This window comes from Fukomys damarensis, unplaced genomic scaffold (genome assembly GCF_012274545.1).
Source record: "Fukomys damarensis isolate Sample0158 unplaced genomic scaffold, DMR_v1.0_HiC HiC_scaffold_23, whole genome shotgun sequence".
Lineage (NCBI taxonomy): Eukaryota > Metazoa > Chordata > Mammalia > Rodentia > Bathyergidae > Fukomys > Fukomys damarensis.
In genome coordinates, this window is record NW_022900935.1 from 63,220,237 (window position 1) to 63,233,032 (window position 12,796).

Genomic DNA, 12,796 nt, shown 5'->3' on the forward strand with positions numbered 1-12,796 from the left:
TTTTTTTTTTGATACCGGGGATCAAACTCAGGGCCTTCTACTTGCAAGACAGGTGGCAAAACCACTGAGCCAAATCCCCAGTCCTGGGCTCATCTTTTAGCTGCAGTGGGGGCGTCCATGTGAGAGAACACATGTATAAGGTTTTCTGCATCGGCAATGATGTTATCTGAGCTTGGGCATAGTTTTTTCTTTTTCTCAGCTGATTGCCCTAGCTAGAAATTTCAGTACTGTGATAAACATGGTGAAATCGAGCATCCTTGTCTAATTCTAATTTGGGGGTGTTGGATTTTGTCAAAAACTTTTCCTGTGTATAACAAAGCAGTCGTGTGGTTTTTTAAATTTATTAATACAACATATTAACTCTTTTTTTAATGTTAAGCCAATCTTTTTTCCAGGATAAATCGCACTTAGCCGTTGTTTCTGGATGTTTTCTTTTGTCCTTTTAAGTGGCAAGATGTTTGTTGTAAATTTACCCAATTTTTTTTTTAATATTTTCTGAAACTTTGAACCTAAAGAAGAAAACCATTTTGTTTCTTGGTAAAGAATCAGAAAGAGGGCCAACATGTAGCTCAGTGCTCTGGCACCTGTCTGGCAAGCACAAGGTCCTGAGTTCAATCCCCAGTACCAAGAAAAAAAAAATCAGAGAGAGAATTAAAATGTTTTGAAAGAATTATGGTTTAGGAACATAAAACAAATGATGTGTCAAGGTTTCACTCATATTACGTTTGGTATTTTTCATGATGTGAAAGTCTAGGAGAAACATAGCAGCTGGCAGTGGGCCAGGAGGAGGCGTGGATCGTCCTTGTGGACCTGGTTGTGTGTTTGTTGCTTCATGTCTCTGGTACTGACCACTTCAGAAAACAGTACAGAGGAAAGGGAAGTGCTCTGAAAAACTTTAAGTATTTTATTGTTGTGTGTCTCTGTGCCTGTGCACTTGCGGTGCTGGGGATTGACTCCCAGTTCTCAGTCATGCTAGGCAAGCACTGTGCCACTGAGCCACACCCCTCGCCTCTATTTGAGGTTTTCTTGAGGCCCTATAAAACTACCTTCAATAGATTTCTGGACTGCTGTTGCCTGACTTATTTCCATGACTAAAAAAACAGTGAGAAAAACTTAGACTTCCTTCTTTTTATTCATTTTCCTATAGTCTCAGACCAGTATCCTTGAAGGACTCTCCTGTCACGATTGCCAGAAACTTGGCATCCTCATGTCTGCTGTGGTTACCAAGTCCTGGCCTCGGAGCAGCGGGCAAGCAGTGGATGACCCGGATGAGATTCTGAAATACCTGCTCACGTGGCGGGAAGTGGAGCAGCTCTTCAAACTGTACGGTACGCGGGTGCTGCCGGGAGAATCACATGGTACGGTTTTCCTCCTGGACTTGGGAAGGGAGAATACTTGGCTTGATGCCTCACCGGGACAGCTGATGTTTGATACAGGAGGCAGCTGGGATTAAGGGGCCCAGGCAGGTGCTGGGCAACTCTAGTAGTGAAGAAAAACCAATCCCAAAGCTTCCTTTGAGGTCCTCACCTTTCTTCTGAGGGATACAGGCGCCGGGCAACATCGTCTCCCCCAGGGTCTCAAAGCCAGCACACTTTTTGAGAATTAAATCTAAACCTGGGTCATCTTGCTCTGAAACCCACTAGGTCCGGGACCGGTGTTGATGACTGGGACAGACCACCCAGCCGTGCACAGTCCTGTCGCCCACCCCAAGCGTTTCAAGTTGCCTAGAATCTCTTTAGGCACGTTTGTGTGTACGTCACTAGGTGGAGCTTTGAGTGGGGAAGCCCTGCACTTGGCACTGCCGTCCCCGGTGCCCTGGTTGTATCCGTTTCATCAGGTGACAGGACAGATCCGCTAAGTCAACTCCGGAGTCCATGGGGATAAAGTACAGGTGGGAGTGCTGTATGCGTTGGTTAAAGTTGCTTCCCGGAAGAGGTGAAATTTCTCTTTTTTTACATTTTCACCTCTTGCTGAGTCGGTACAGCTGTAGAGCCGAAACTGACAGAGGTCCGTGGCTCTTGGCGTTGGGTGCATCTCCTGACAGACGTACAGCAGCGTGCATCCGGGTTTACGACAGCACCGGAGTCGTTTCGCTGCCCTCTGCGTCCTCGGTGTTCCTCCTCCCTACTGCTTCCTGTCCAGTTTTGTTTTTTTCAGAACGTCCTCCTGTTGAACCCGCTTTTCAGATGAGCTTTTCTGACTTAGCAGTGAGCACTGAGGGTTCCTCACGTGTTCTCAGGGCTTGATGGGTGCTCCTTCTTTATCCCTGTGCTCTTCCTTTGTCTGCCGGGACGATTTGTTCTCCGTTCACATACTAAAGGGCTTCCTGGTTTCCTGTGTTTCTGTAATGATGAGTAAAGCTCCTATACGTGTTGTTATAAACTTGCTCTTGTAATACTGTCTCATGTCACTGAGAGCGAAACCATCCGGTGGTTAAACTAAGCATATTTTAAAATCACGCCCTCTAAATGGATCCTGATATTCACATCCCAGGTTTTGCAAGGTGCCCGCGACTGGCGGGATGCAAAGCTGCCGCACTGATGCGTCTGCCAAGGCCCCACCGCGGCTGCCTGGGGAGTATGTGTGCGCCCTGTTCGGTCCTTTCTGCTGCTGCGCGGATGCTCAAGCCAGGCAGTTCTTACAGATGGTGTGCAGCCGGGACCCATGTTCAGTGTGTTGAGGGCACAGGCTATCAAACCGCAAGCACTGCGGTTCTCCTGGTTTATTTTGGCTCTTGGTGGAGCCCGCTTCCCAGTCCAGGGAGCCATGCAGGAGACAGATCCGGGCAAGCCTTGCACCTCTGGAGCAGGAGCAGAGTTAGGCAGCGGGACCTCACGTCTGGGCACCTCCTGCTCGCGCTGCGTGGGAGTCGGGACAGAGCCAAGGCGTCCTTCTGAATGTCTGTGACAGCCACACGGGGTGGGAGGCGGGGAGCCCTCGGTTTTGATTGTATTCTTCCTCTGATCAGGAACCAATGAGAAAATTTTAGCCAATATTACAGAGGAAGGCCAGAAGTTGATGGCGGTAGCCTACTCCGTGTTTACGAAAGTTGCCAGTGACCTCCAGGACGGGACCATTTTAGTTGGACAATTGCAGCTGATCCTGCAGCATAAGTCTCAGTTTCTGAACATCTGGGAATTGAGTAAGTGTTGGGCAGAGACATGCATGTCTGGCTGCTGAGGAATTACTGGGAGGTGACACCAAGTGCTTGCACGCCTCACCTTTAAAATCAGTATCTTCTCCCAGAAAGCTGTGAAGAATGGTTCATATTTCTCGGGAAAAAGCGATAAATTAATGGGGAAGCAAGAGCGCCCACTCTTTTTCATTCCATGCTGCCAAGCCCGTGGCTCCCCCGAAGCCCAACAAATGCAGAGGGAGGTGGGAGAAGGGGTCGCCAGGGAAGTTGATGAGTTTGTTTGGCTGATTGGGTTACTTGGTTGTTGTTTCAGAGAGAAAATGTCCTTCGGTTCAAAAGGACCAGTGTAATATGAAGGAAGTGCTGGAATGCAGGAAGACGGACCTGCGGATTCTAAAGAGAGAGGCAAGATGGGTCGACAGCCTCCTGAAGCTGTGTGGGAAGACAAGACACCTGATACCAGGTAGTTCCCCGCTGTGCACTGCAAGGCTGAGGCGGGCGCAGGGCAGGGCCAGAGGAGGACACAGGAGAAACGAGTCACAAGAGCAAGATTTGTTTTGCAGAAACAAAGAGAAGATTTTAACTGTTTTACCTGTATTTGCCAGGGGGAGTCTTTCTGATTTGGTGTTTACCTCCATATTGGCAAATATACCACTTATTTCTCCGGGACCAGCGTTACTGTGGACTTCCCTATGGTGGGAGGGGAGCATTTAGGCCACTGTTTTCCAGGGTGTGCCCTGCACATATAGTCTTTGGCTTTCTGCTATTCCTACATGTGGGCCCTGGAGCATACTCTGATTATTCCTTTTTTGTTGTTGAACTGAAGAGTGAACCCAGGACCTTTGCATTGAGCTACATTCCTAGCCCCTTCTACTGTTTTTGTTTTTGTTTTTAAATTTTGAGACAGGGTCTTAGTAAGTCTCTAAGTTGCCCAGGCTGGAACTCGTGATCCTCCTGCCTCAGCCTCCCAGAGGGCTGAAATTACAGATGCACACCACCATGCCCAGTTTATTAGTTTAGGTTTCTTACACAAGCTTTCTGTTTTCTGGGGCTTTACTCTCCTTGTCTTATGCCCTTTCTTTCATTCCTCACGCTTATTTCTAATTCAGTCCCGAACTGTACCAATTGTCTGAATCTCGCCGCAGACTGTCCCTGAGGGGGATCACGTGGCCTAGGCTCCCTCCTATTCTCCCGGAAGTGCTGCTGTTGAGGTGTCTGGTCCTTCCTGCGTGACACCCTTGCCCACTCTGGGTGTTACTGAAATCTGTCTCTGGTACCCTGGAATTCCATACTAGTGTGTGTCCGTCTGTAGTACTGAGCATTAGGAAGAGGTGTTTTAAAGCTAGAAATCTAAGTCTCGGGGAAATGCTCTTGTTTTTTTAAATTACCTTTCACCTCTTGCTGGACGACTGGACTTCCTGCAGTAGTCACCTGCCTTGCATAACTTTGCTCCCCTGTTTCTGCCTTTCTTTTTTGCTCTGCTTCCTGAGACCTTTCCTCAGAACTCCGACCTACTAGATCTTCCATTTCGGCTCTCATATACACATTTCATTTAAAGTTCTCTCTTGTTCTCTGAATGATCCTCTTTCACACCGTCCTGTTCTCCTTTTTCTTTCTGAGATTATTAGTATTTTTAGAGTTTTAATTTTTCTCATCCCTGCATAGTTGCCCATCTCCCTCCATTGCCCAGCCGACTCCAGTCTGTGGAGTCTGGGGTGGAGCCCAGGGTCCTGGGCACGCTCTGCTCTGCATGCGCTCCGTCCCTGAGCTGCACCCCAATCCCACTGCTTTGGCATCTGTTCTTCGTGTTAAGTCTCCCACACTCACCTGGGGGTCCTTGTCTGTCTCTGTGCAGAAAGAGAATGGATGGGGGCGTTGACAGCTCGGAGGGTTTTTGGCGGCCAGCTGTGCCTTGGCGTGGTGTCACATCGCCAGCTAACTTCCGGAAGCGGGGTTTTGGCAGGCAGGATGGGGAGAGGTGAACGGAGTCCCAGCATCCAGGGAAGTCTCCACCTTCCCTACTTCTTTGGTCTTGGGTCTTCCTCTTTCTCCTTGGAGTGTGTATTTCTTATCCTCTGTCAGCTTCCAGAGAAAGGGTGTGTGTCCGCAAATGACTTCCAGCACCACCCCTTCTGCATTCCTGTTTCTCGACGATAAATACAGGCCACTTTTCAGACGGGATGTCTGCCTGCTGCACTGGGGGTGCAGTCTAAGTAGCTGTAGCACCTTGCTTCCTAGAAAGATTTAGAAGCCATTCCCTCCCTCTGCCTCCTGGTTTCCAGTGACCTACCACCAGGGTCAGGACTTTGTGGGGACCCTGGGATTGGAAGCTGGCCGAGGCTGGGTTCCCCCAGGGTCGCAGGGTTCCGTGTTCCCAAAGCCCGTATGTCGCTTCCTCTGGTGTAGCCAGTGCTCACCTTCCAGCTTGCGCAGCTGCTCCGGGCCTTGCCTCCCTTCCACCCTTTGCTCTTTTTTTTTTTTTTTTTTTTGGTGGCGCAGGAGGTTGATCCTCCTGCTTCTCCCCTCCCAAACCCCCACAGTGCTGCAATTATGGGCATGTACCACCATGCCCAGCAGAGTTTATGACTTTTTTAAAACAACTTTCATTCTGTCCCTGAAGTAGAAGTGGGGAGGGAGTGAAAATAGACGTCCGCTTTACAGCCGGCCTTTTCACCTTGAGCTTAAAATGCGTCTTCTGGTGAAAGCCGATGAACAAGCCTCAGAAGGGAGGGAGGAGAGACCTAGCGGCTGGATTCCCTTGACTTTCCAAGAGAAGCGGCTAGAATAAATATGAGGAACACAACGCAAAATGCTACCAGGGAGGTTTAATATTCTGCTTTTCCTCATGGTTTCCAAAGTGGACTTTGGAAAGATGGAGGCAATACACTCTGAAGACCTCAGCACCAAGAGACTAAGCCAGGCCGTGACCGTGACACTGCCCACGTCCCCAGCCTCCAAGCACATGACACATTACAGCCTGAGCCCCCAGGTCCAAGAAATGGCTGAAATGATAGACCTGCTGAAGGACAGCCACATCTTTCAGATTCTCTGGGAAGAGACCGCGGAGAGGCTGAGCAGTCCAGAAGAGGAACTGGAGCGGCCGAGCATACAGCTTCCAGAAGTCTATGCCTACTTGTACTTTCCTTGTTACCAAAAGTTCACTGAACTGTACCGCAATCTGATGTCGGGAAAGGTCACCTTTGCCATAATCAATGACGTCTTCAGGGACTTTGTAGATAAATATGGCGATTTGGATTCCGACCTCCAGGTCATGTGTCTTGTGGACCCCATCGCCCAGAGGGACTGGATCCCTGTGCGCATCCAGCAGATCAGGGAGTACCACAGCCTGCACCGGGCCATCAGCTCAGCCAAGGTCATCCAGCACGTCAAGGAGAACTTTGAATTGACGGGGGACTTCAGCATTCTTCGCATTTTATTAAACTTTGTAAGTTATTTGCTAGGGACCCTTGGAGTTGCGGAGGGACCGCCACTCCTTGGGAGCCGTGGGGCTTCTGGTTTTTAAAGCTGGGCTGGCTGATGCAGCAGCTCTTCCCTCAGGAGCTCATTTGTGCTGAATTTGAGGCTGGACTATACCAGGGGCTCCATCTTCACCTTTGTCTATAGATGGTGTGGCTACTTCTTAGCTGGTGAGTTCTCTTGGGTCTATATGAGAGTCAGGAATTCAGGAAATGGGGCGGGGAACCATCCTCTCTGTGGAAGAATCAGGTTTCATTAGATTATAAAAGCCCAAGGAGAAAATACTATGTCAGCTGTCCAGTTACATCTCCTAGCTGGAGCCAGAAGCAGCAAATGATAGTTTGCCCCATGAGAGCTAAGATATGAGTCTTTTCTCCCTATTTTCTAGATGTGCCTTGGGGCCACGGGTTTAGCTCAGCGGTTCCACTGCCTGCCTCACAAGTGCATGGACCCGAGTTTGATCCCCCATACCAAAAAAAAAAAAAAAAAAAAAAAAAATTACTAGATGTGCCTTTATTTGTTTGTTTGGTTTTTTGGTTTTTTGGAGACAGGGTCTCACTATGTAGTTGAGATTGATCTGAAACTCACTATGTCTCACTATGGTCTCGAACTTGCAGCGATCCTCCTGACTCAGCCTCCCGAGGGCTGGGATTACAGGTGTGCGCCACCACGCCTGGCCTAGATTTGCCTTTGTAAGGCATATGTGACTCTTACAGTATTGATGTGAATGTGGTTAAAATTTAACACAGAATTCGGCATCATACACACTCGACTTTAAACCCAGCAGCATGTCCTTTCATAAGTCACTGCTCTGGGCCCGTTTCTTGATTGATAATACCGAAAAAACAGCAGTGTAGACTGGTGGGTGATTGTGAGGAGCAGATTCCGAGCCCATGTGATCTTCTCAGGAGGATGTCGGGTGCTGGCAGCAGTAGTGACTCCCAATCAGCGAGGAGCAGCAGTAGGGCTCACACTGTCCTCCTCCTCCACGGGAGCCCATGTCCCCTGTTGCCATAGCAGCCGCTCATCCAGGAGATGGGGAGGCAGTGGGCCCAGAGAGCGTGGCTACTGTGGGCACCTGCAGCCCCAGGTGTTCCCACAGCCACTGCCAGCCAACAGCACGGCTTTGTCTTGTAGAACGATGACTTCCAGAGCTTTTGCCATGAGACACTGGACCAGATCAGCCCACAGCTCATCCAGGCCAAGAAGAAGCTGCAGAATATCAGCGAACCACGCCGCCGGTGCCTGGAGGAGCTGTCCCTGCAGACAGAGTTTGTCCGCTGGCTCCGTGAGGCGCTGGAAGGTATGGCCAGTGCTCTGGCCTGTGGTGGCTGGCAGGGGTCTCAGATGGTTCCCTGTGTGGGCTTCCCACACTTTGTGAGATGCCCTCCCTGTGTCCCCACGTGAGTCCCATGCAGAGGACAGGAAAGGTTTTGGGGGGGTTGTTTTTTATTTTTAGTTATTGTTTTTTGTGGTACTGGAGACTGAACCCAGGGTTTTGCACGGAGCTGCATTTCTGGCCCTTAATTTTGTATTTTATTTTGAGACAGGGTCTCACTAAATTGTCCACACTAGTCTTGAACTTGCAGTCCTCCTGTCCTGGCCTCCCAGAGTGCTGGGATTACAGGTGTGCACCACCATGCCAGACTTGTCTGAGTTCTTTAGGTAGATGAGTGGTTCATGCTTCACTGACTATGGGTGGGACTTACATCAGGACATTTCTCAGGTCCTGATGTAAAAGCTTTTCTCTGCCACTCCCCCCATACTGTGGATGCTCATTGTGAAAAGCTGAGGGTTATTTTCTTAAAAATCCTGTCCCCTATAGCTTTTTCTTCTAGGTGATTTTTTTTTTTTTGACCAAAACACAAGGAGAGCTGTTGTCCACGGAGAGGTACTCACAATGCCAGTAGGATGTTCAGGTGGATGGGGAAGAGACAGACAGCAGCACGGTATCCAGTGGGGACATGGATGTGGGCTTCCTCCTGCTGACCCAGGCCGAATCGGGTCCAGCTTTTACTAGCTTTATTGTGGACTCTTAGAGCCACATCATCACATCCTCTGATTACTAATATGCTCCAGGAGAATTGTCTTGGTTTTCTTATTCTCAATTGTCAACATATTATTTATCAGTTGAGCCTCTGTCTACTAAAAGAGACCAAGTGTGCATAAGCTAGTGGCGTGCCTGGGGCATTGCTTTTGGGTGCAGATTAGGCGTCCATCAGTAGTCAGCATTGGTGCAAAAGGCAAAACACCCAGATCCTTATTGAGAATAGGGAGTGGCAGAGCCTTGAACGTTCATTTAGTGTTCACTGATAACTTCTCTAGAGATGATGGCCAAATTTGAGCGTCATGCTGTCCGGGAGTGGCTCCACATTGACCTCTTCTCTTGTCCTCCTAAGGCATCAACGAACTCAAGGTGTTTGTGGACCTGGCCTCCATCTCAGCGGGGGAGAACGACATTGATGTGGACCGTGTGGCCTGCTTCCATGATGCCGTGCAGGGCTACGCCTGCCTGCTGTATGATCTGGACAGGGCAGCGGGCTTCAAGGTGTTCATGAACCATCTGACAGAGCTCTGGAAGGCTCTAGACAATGACCCGAACCTGCCCAGTAAGCTGGTGAGTCTTGTTCCTGGTGCCACAGCAGACCCAGTTTAGGAAAGCAGCACTTAGAGGCCCTGGGGGAATGGCTGTGTGCAGGGTGATGGAGCTGTGTGGCAGGGGTGATGGGCAGCTGTTCAAGCTGGTGCTTAGAAACCACCCGACGGTGGAATGCCTTCCGTCTTTGGTTAGAAAGGGAAGTAGAGAATTGCGTGTCAGCAACAGTCTCTACTCTATGGAACACAGGACAAGGGATATGTACTAATGTACCCAGTAGTTCTCTTGAATGGTAGTTTCATTCTGTTACTTTTTGGTACTCTCACTATTGCCCACCCCCACCATCCAGTACTGGGACCTGAACCCAGTCTTCCACACTGGGCTACATTCTCAGACATTTTTTTTTTTTTAAACCAGTTTTGAGACAGGGTCTTGCTAAGTTCTCTAGGCTGGGCTCAAACTTGTGCTCTTTCTGCCCCAGCTTCCCAGGAAGTGGGGACTTCAGGTATGCGTCACCACACCTATATGTTGATTGATTTTTGATCAGGAAAAGATAAATAATATTTAAGTGTTGTCTTATACTCCGGACCTCTCCTGGCCAGCTGAAGTGTTTCCTGGGGCCTGGAGTGCCCTCAGGACAGCTGGTTCTACATGTGGCTGCAGGAAGAAATGGGGGTAAATGAAGAGAGGTAGTAACTTACAGTTTTTGTGCCTGAGGCTACAGACGAGAGCCTCTGTTGCTATTTTTCCTTCATTCTTCTGGTTGGCATCAGGGACCAGAAAGGGACATTAAAACTTAGGCCTGCACAGCACTGCTCAGTAACATCAACTCCTTGGAAGGCTCTTTGTCATGAGGACCAGAAGAACGGCGTCCTCATGGCAGAGCTCAATTTGTGGCTATTTACCCAGCCACCTGAGGGCCCTCCACACACCCGCGGGACACCAGGCACCGGTGGGCTGGTGAACGACGAACAGATTCCCTCCCTCAGTGACATGGGTCCTGAGGGACAGCAGCGGCACCTAATGCAGTCATGGGCTCTGAGCCATCAGCCACGCCCACAGCCTTGGAGCAGAGGCAGAGGCAGAGGATGGCCTTGTGGACCCTACCCCATGCTCTCTGCTTTTCTCTTCACAGCGAGATTCTGCCAGGAACTTGGAGTGGCTGAAGACGGTGAAGGAAAGCCACGGGTCGGTAGAGCTGTCGTCCCTGACCCTGGCCAAAGCGATCAACAGCAAGGGCATCTATATGATTAAGGCACCCAGAAGTGGCCAGAAGGTGAGCCCCAGGATCTAGTGTGGCTTTGGGTGATGTGTATTGCTGTGCTGCAGATTTGGGGGTTTGTGCCATCAGAAGTTGACCTCTGAACACGTGCCACCTCCCAGATTTCCCCGGACGCCGTCCTGAGCCTGACCCTCCCTGAGAGTCATGGTGGCCCGGAGGAAGTGCGCAGATACTCTTTGGAAGAACTGAAGGACCTTTTGAATAAGCTGATGCTGATGTCTGGCAAGAAAGACCACAACAACGAGGAAGTGGAGAGGTTTTCAGAGGTGAGGTTCAAGCAGGGTCTTAGCACTCAGCAGGTGCCATCGTTATGTCCAGGTAGGCGGGGCACTTTCGCCACCACACTGCCCGAGGCAGCCTGAGTTGGCATCTGATGGGCAGAATGGCTTGGTTCATGGTGGATCTGCAGGTGCATGTAGCTCCAAGCCACAGCCCCAGAGAGGGCTTAGGCTGGGCAGACCCTTGGGGGAGCAGTTCCTCCTTGAGACCCTCTCAGTGAACTCCCAGCTGGTTGTTAATCTACTGCGTTGGAAGGAAAACAGGCCAGTGGGAAGTGTAAATCACTTCACTACTCTGCAAACTGGCGAAAACTCCGAGCACCTGCTGACTGTGCTGAGCATCCTTCTTCCAAACTGAAGGAGCCCCACAGACACAGGGCTGTTGGCTTAGGTACAGCCTCACCCTGGTCTTTAAAGTTTATTCGTACTCTGCAGTTGGTGTTCATTGGCTTTTACCTTCATGCTTCCTTGATTAAGAAAAGGGCCTTCTTATTAGGCCGATCACGTTGATGGGGAAGGAAGGACCCGTTCATAAATCCTGTGTGAGCCAGTGGATGTCAGTGAGCCCAGTCCCCTGACCGTACCCTGTGTGCGTCTAGACTGCTGTGCGGCCCTGTCTCCTCACGGCCTCTCCTCTCCAGGTGTTCTCCGGCATGCAGCGGCTCCTGCAGGCCTTCCTCAACCTATACACTGCCGGCAACATGCTCTTCAGGGCCTGGACAGTTAAGGTTTACTGCTGCCCCAGGAAAGGTAAATCCATCCACATGGACTTTGGCTTGAAGCTGGTGACCCAGCTGTCAGACAGCGGGGACGTCACCGCGTGCCTGGAAGCCCTCTGCAGGCAGATGGAGCATTTTCTGGACTGCTGGAAGAGATTCGTGACCGAGAAGCGTGCTGAGCACTTTTACCTCAACTTCTACACTGCTGAGCAGCTGGTGTACCTGAGCACCGAGCTCCGGAAGCGCTACCCCAGCGAGGCCGCCCTGACCATGCTGTCCTTCATCAAAAGCAACTGCACCCCCCATGATGTCCTAAAGGCCATTGAGGGGTATAATAGCAAGGCATCCAAGTACAGCACGAGGACAGTGATGGCAGAATTACCACTGCAGCAGGACTCTGAGGGCGGCCTGGAGGCCAGGCTGCAGTTCATCATGGAGCAGTCCCTGCGGTGCCTGAGTGCCTTCCTGCCTGGCTGCCTCGACCTGGATGCCCTCGGCTGCTGTCTGGCTCAGCTGGCTGGGATGGGCGGGCCCCCGGTGGAACGGTGTCTCCCACATGGCCTGCATGTGGGCCAGCCCAACCTAGTCTTGTGTGGCCACTCTGAGGTGCTGCTGGCCGCCCTGGCCATCTACATGCAGGCCCCGGATGAGCCCCTGCCCACCTTTGACGAGGTGCTACTGTGTACCCCAGAGACCACATTCGAAGAGGTGGCACTGCTCCTACGCCGCTGCCTCACCCCAGGGGCTCAAGGTCACAAGGTCCACAGCCTGCTGTTTGCGGACCAGCTGAGCTACGAGGTGGCCTGCCAGGTGGAGGCGCTCTTCCACGGCCTGTGCACACAGCACCGCCGTGAGGACTACCAGCTGGTCATGGTCTGTGATGCCGCACGGGAGCACTGCCTCCTCCCCTCGGCCTTCAGCCAGCACAAAGCCCTCTTCACCCCGCAGGCGTCCCTCGTCCACATCCAGGCCTACCTGGAGCACCACTACAAAGTTCCAGAGCCAAGTATGGCGGCAGCTTCGGTGTTCAGAGACCGGACGTGTGTTGGGATCGTGGCCTCCGAGAGAGCGGGTGTCGGTAATGACTGGGTGGGCCCCGTGGTGTTGCCTTCTCCAGCTGTGGGTGGCTCAGAGAAAGCCCCTCTGCAAGTGGAGGGACCAAGTCTCTGGAAGGTCTGCCTGCCCCTCACCAGACCCCACTAGGACACAACATATTTTCCCGCCCTGTGTTACAAATCGAACAGTTCGTGGGAACCCACTCCCTCCCCCAAGCAAGTTGTCTGCCGTTTATTCCCCGCACCCCGCTTA

At 51.2% G+C, this 12,796-nt stretch overlaps 1 protein-coding gene across 2 annotated transcripts in view; it reads left to right on the forward strand.

Annotated features, from left to right (window-relative positions):
- Positions 1-12,796, forward strand: part of Rnf213 (ring finger protein 213) — a 93,381-nt gene that overhangs the window by 33,813 nt on the left and 46,772 nt on the right. For both annotated transcript variants that reach the window (XM_010618582.3, XM_010618584.3), the window contains 9 exons: positions 1,148-1,328; positions 2,969-3,142; positions 3,450-3,599; positions 5,995-6,581; positions 7,751-7,916; positions 9,013-9,230; positions 10,345-10,485; positions 10,593-10,757; positions 11,411-12,566. In XM_010618582.3, the coding sequence (XP_010616884.1) occupies positions 1,148-1,328; positions 2,969-3,142; positions 3,450-3,599; positions 5,995-6,581; positions 7,751-7,916; positions 9,013-9,230; positions 10,345-10,485; positions 10,593-10,757; positions 11,411-12,566 (2,938 nt within the window). The remainder of the gene's footprint in view (positions 1-1,147; positions 1,329-2,968; positions 3,143-3,449; positions 3,600-5,994; positions 6,582-7,750; positions 7,917-9,012; positions 9,231-10,344; positions 10,486-10,592; positions 10,758-11,410; positions 12,567-12,796) is intronic.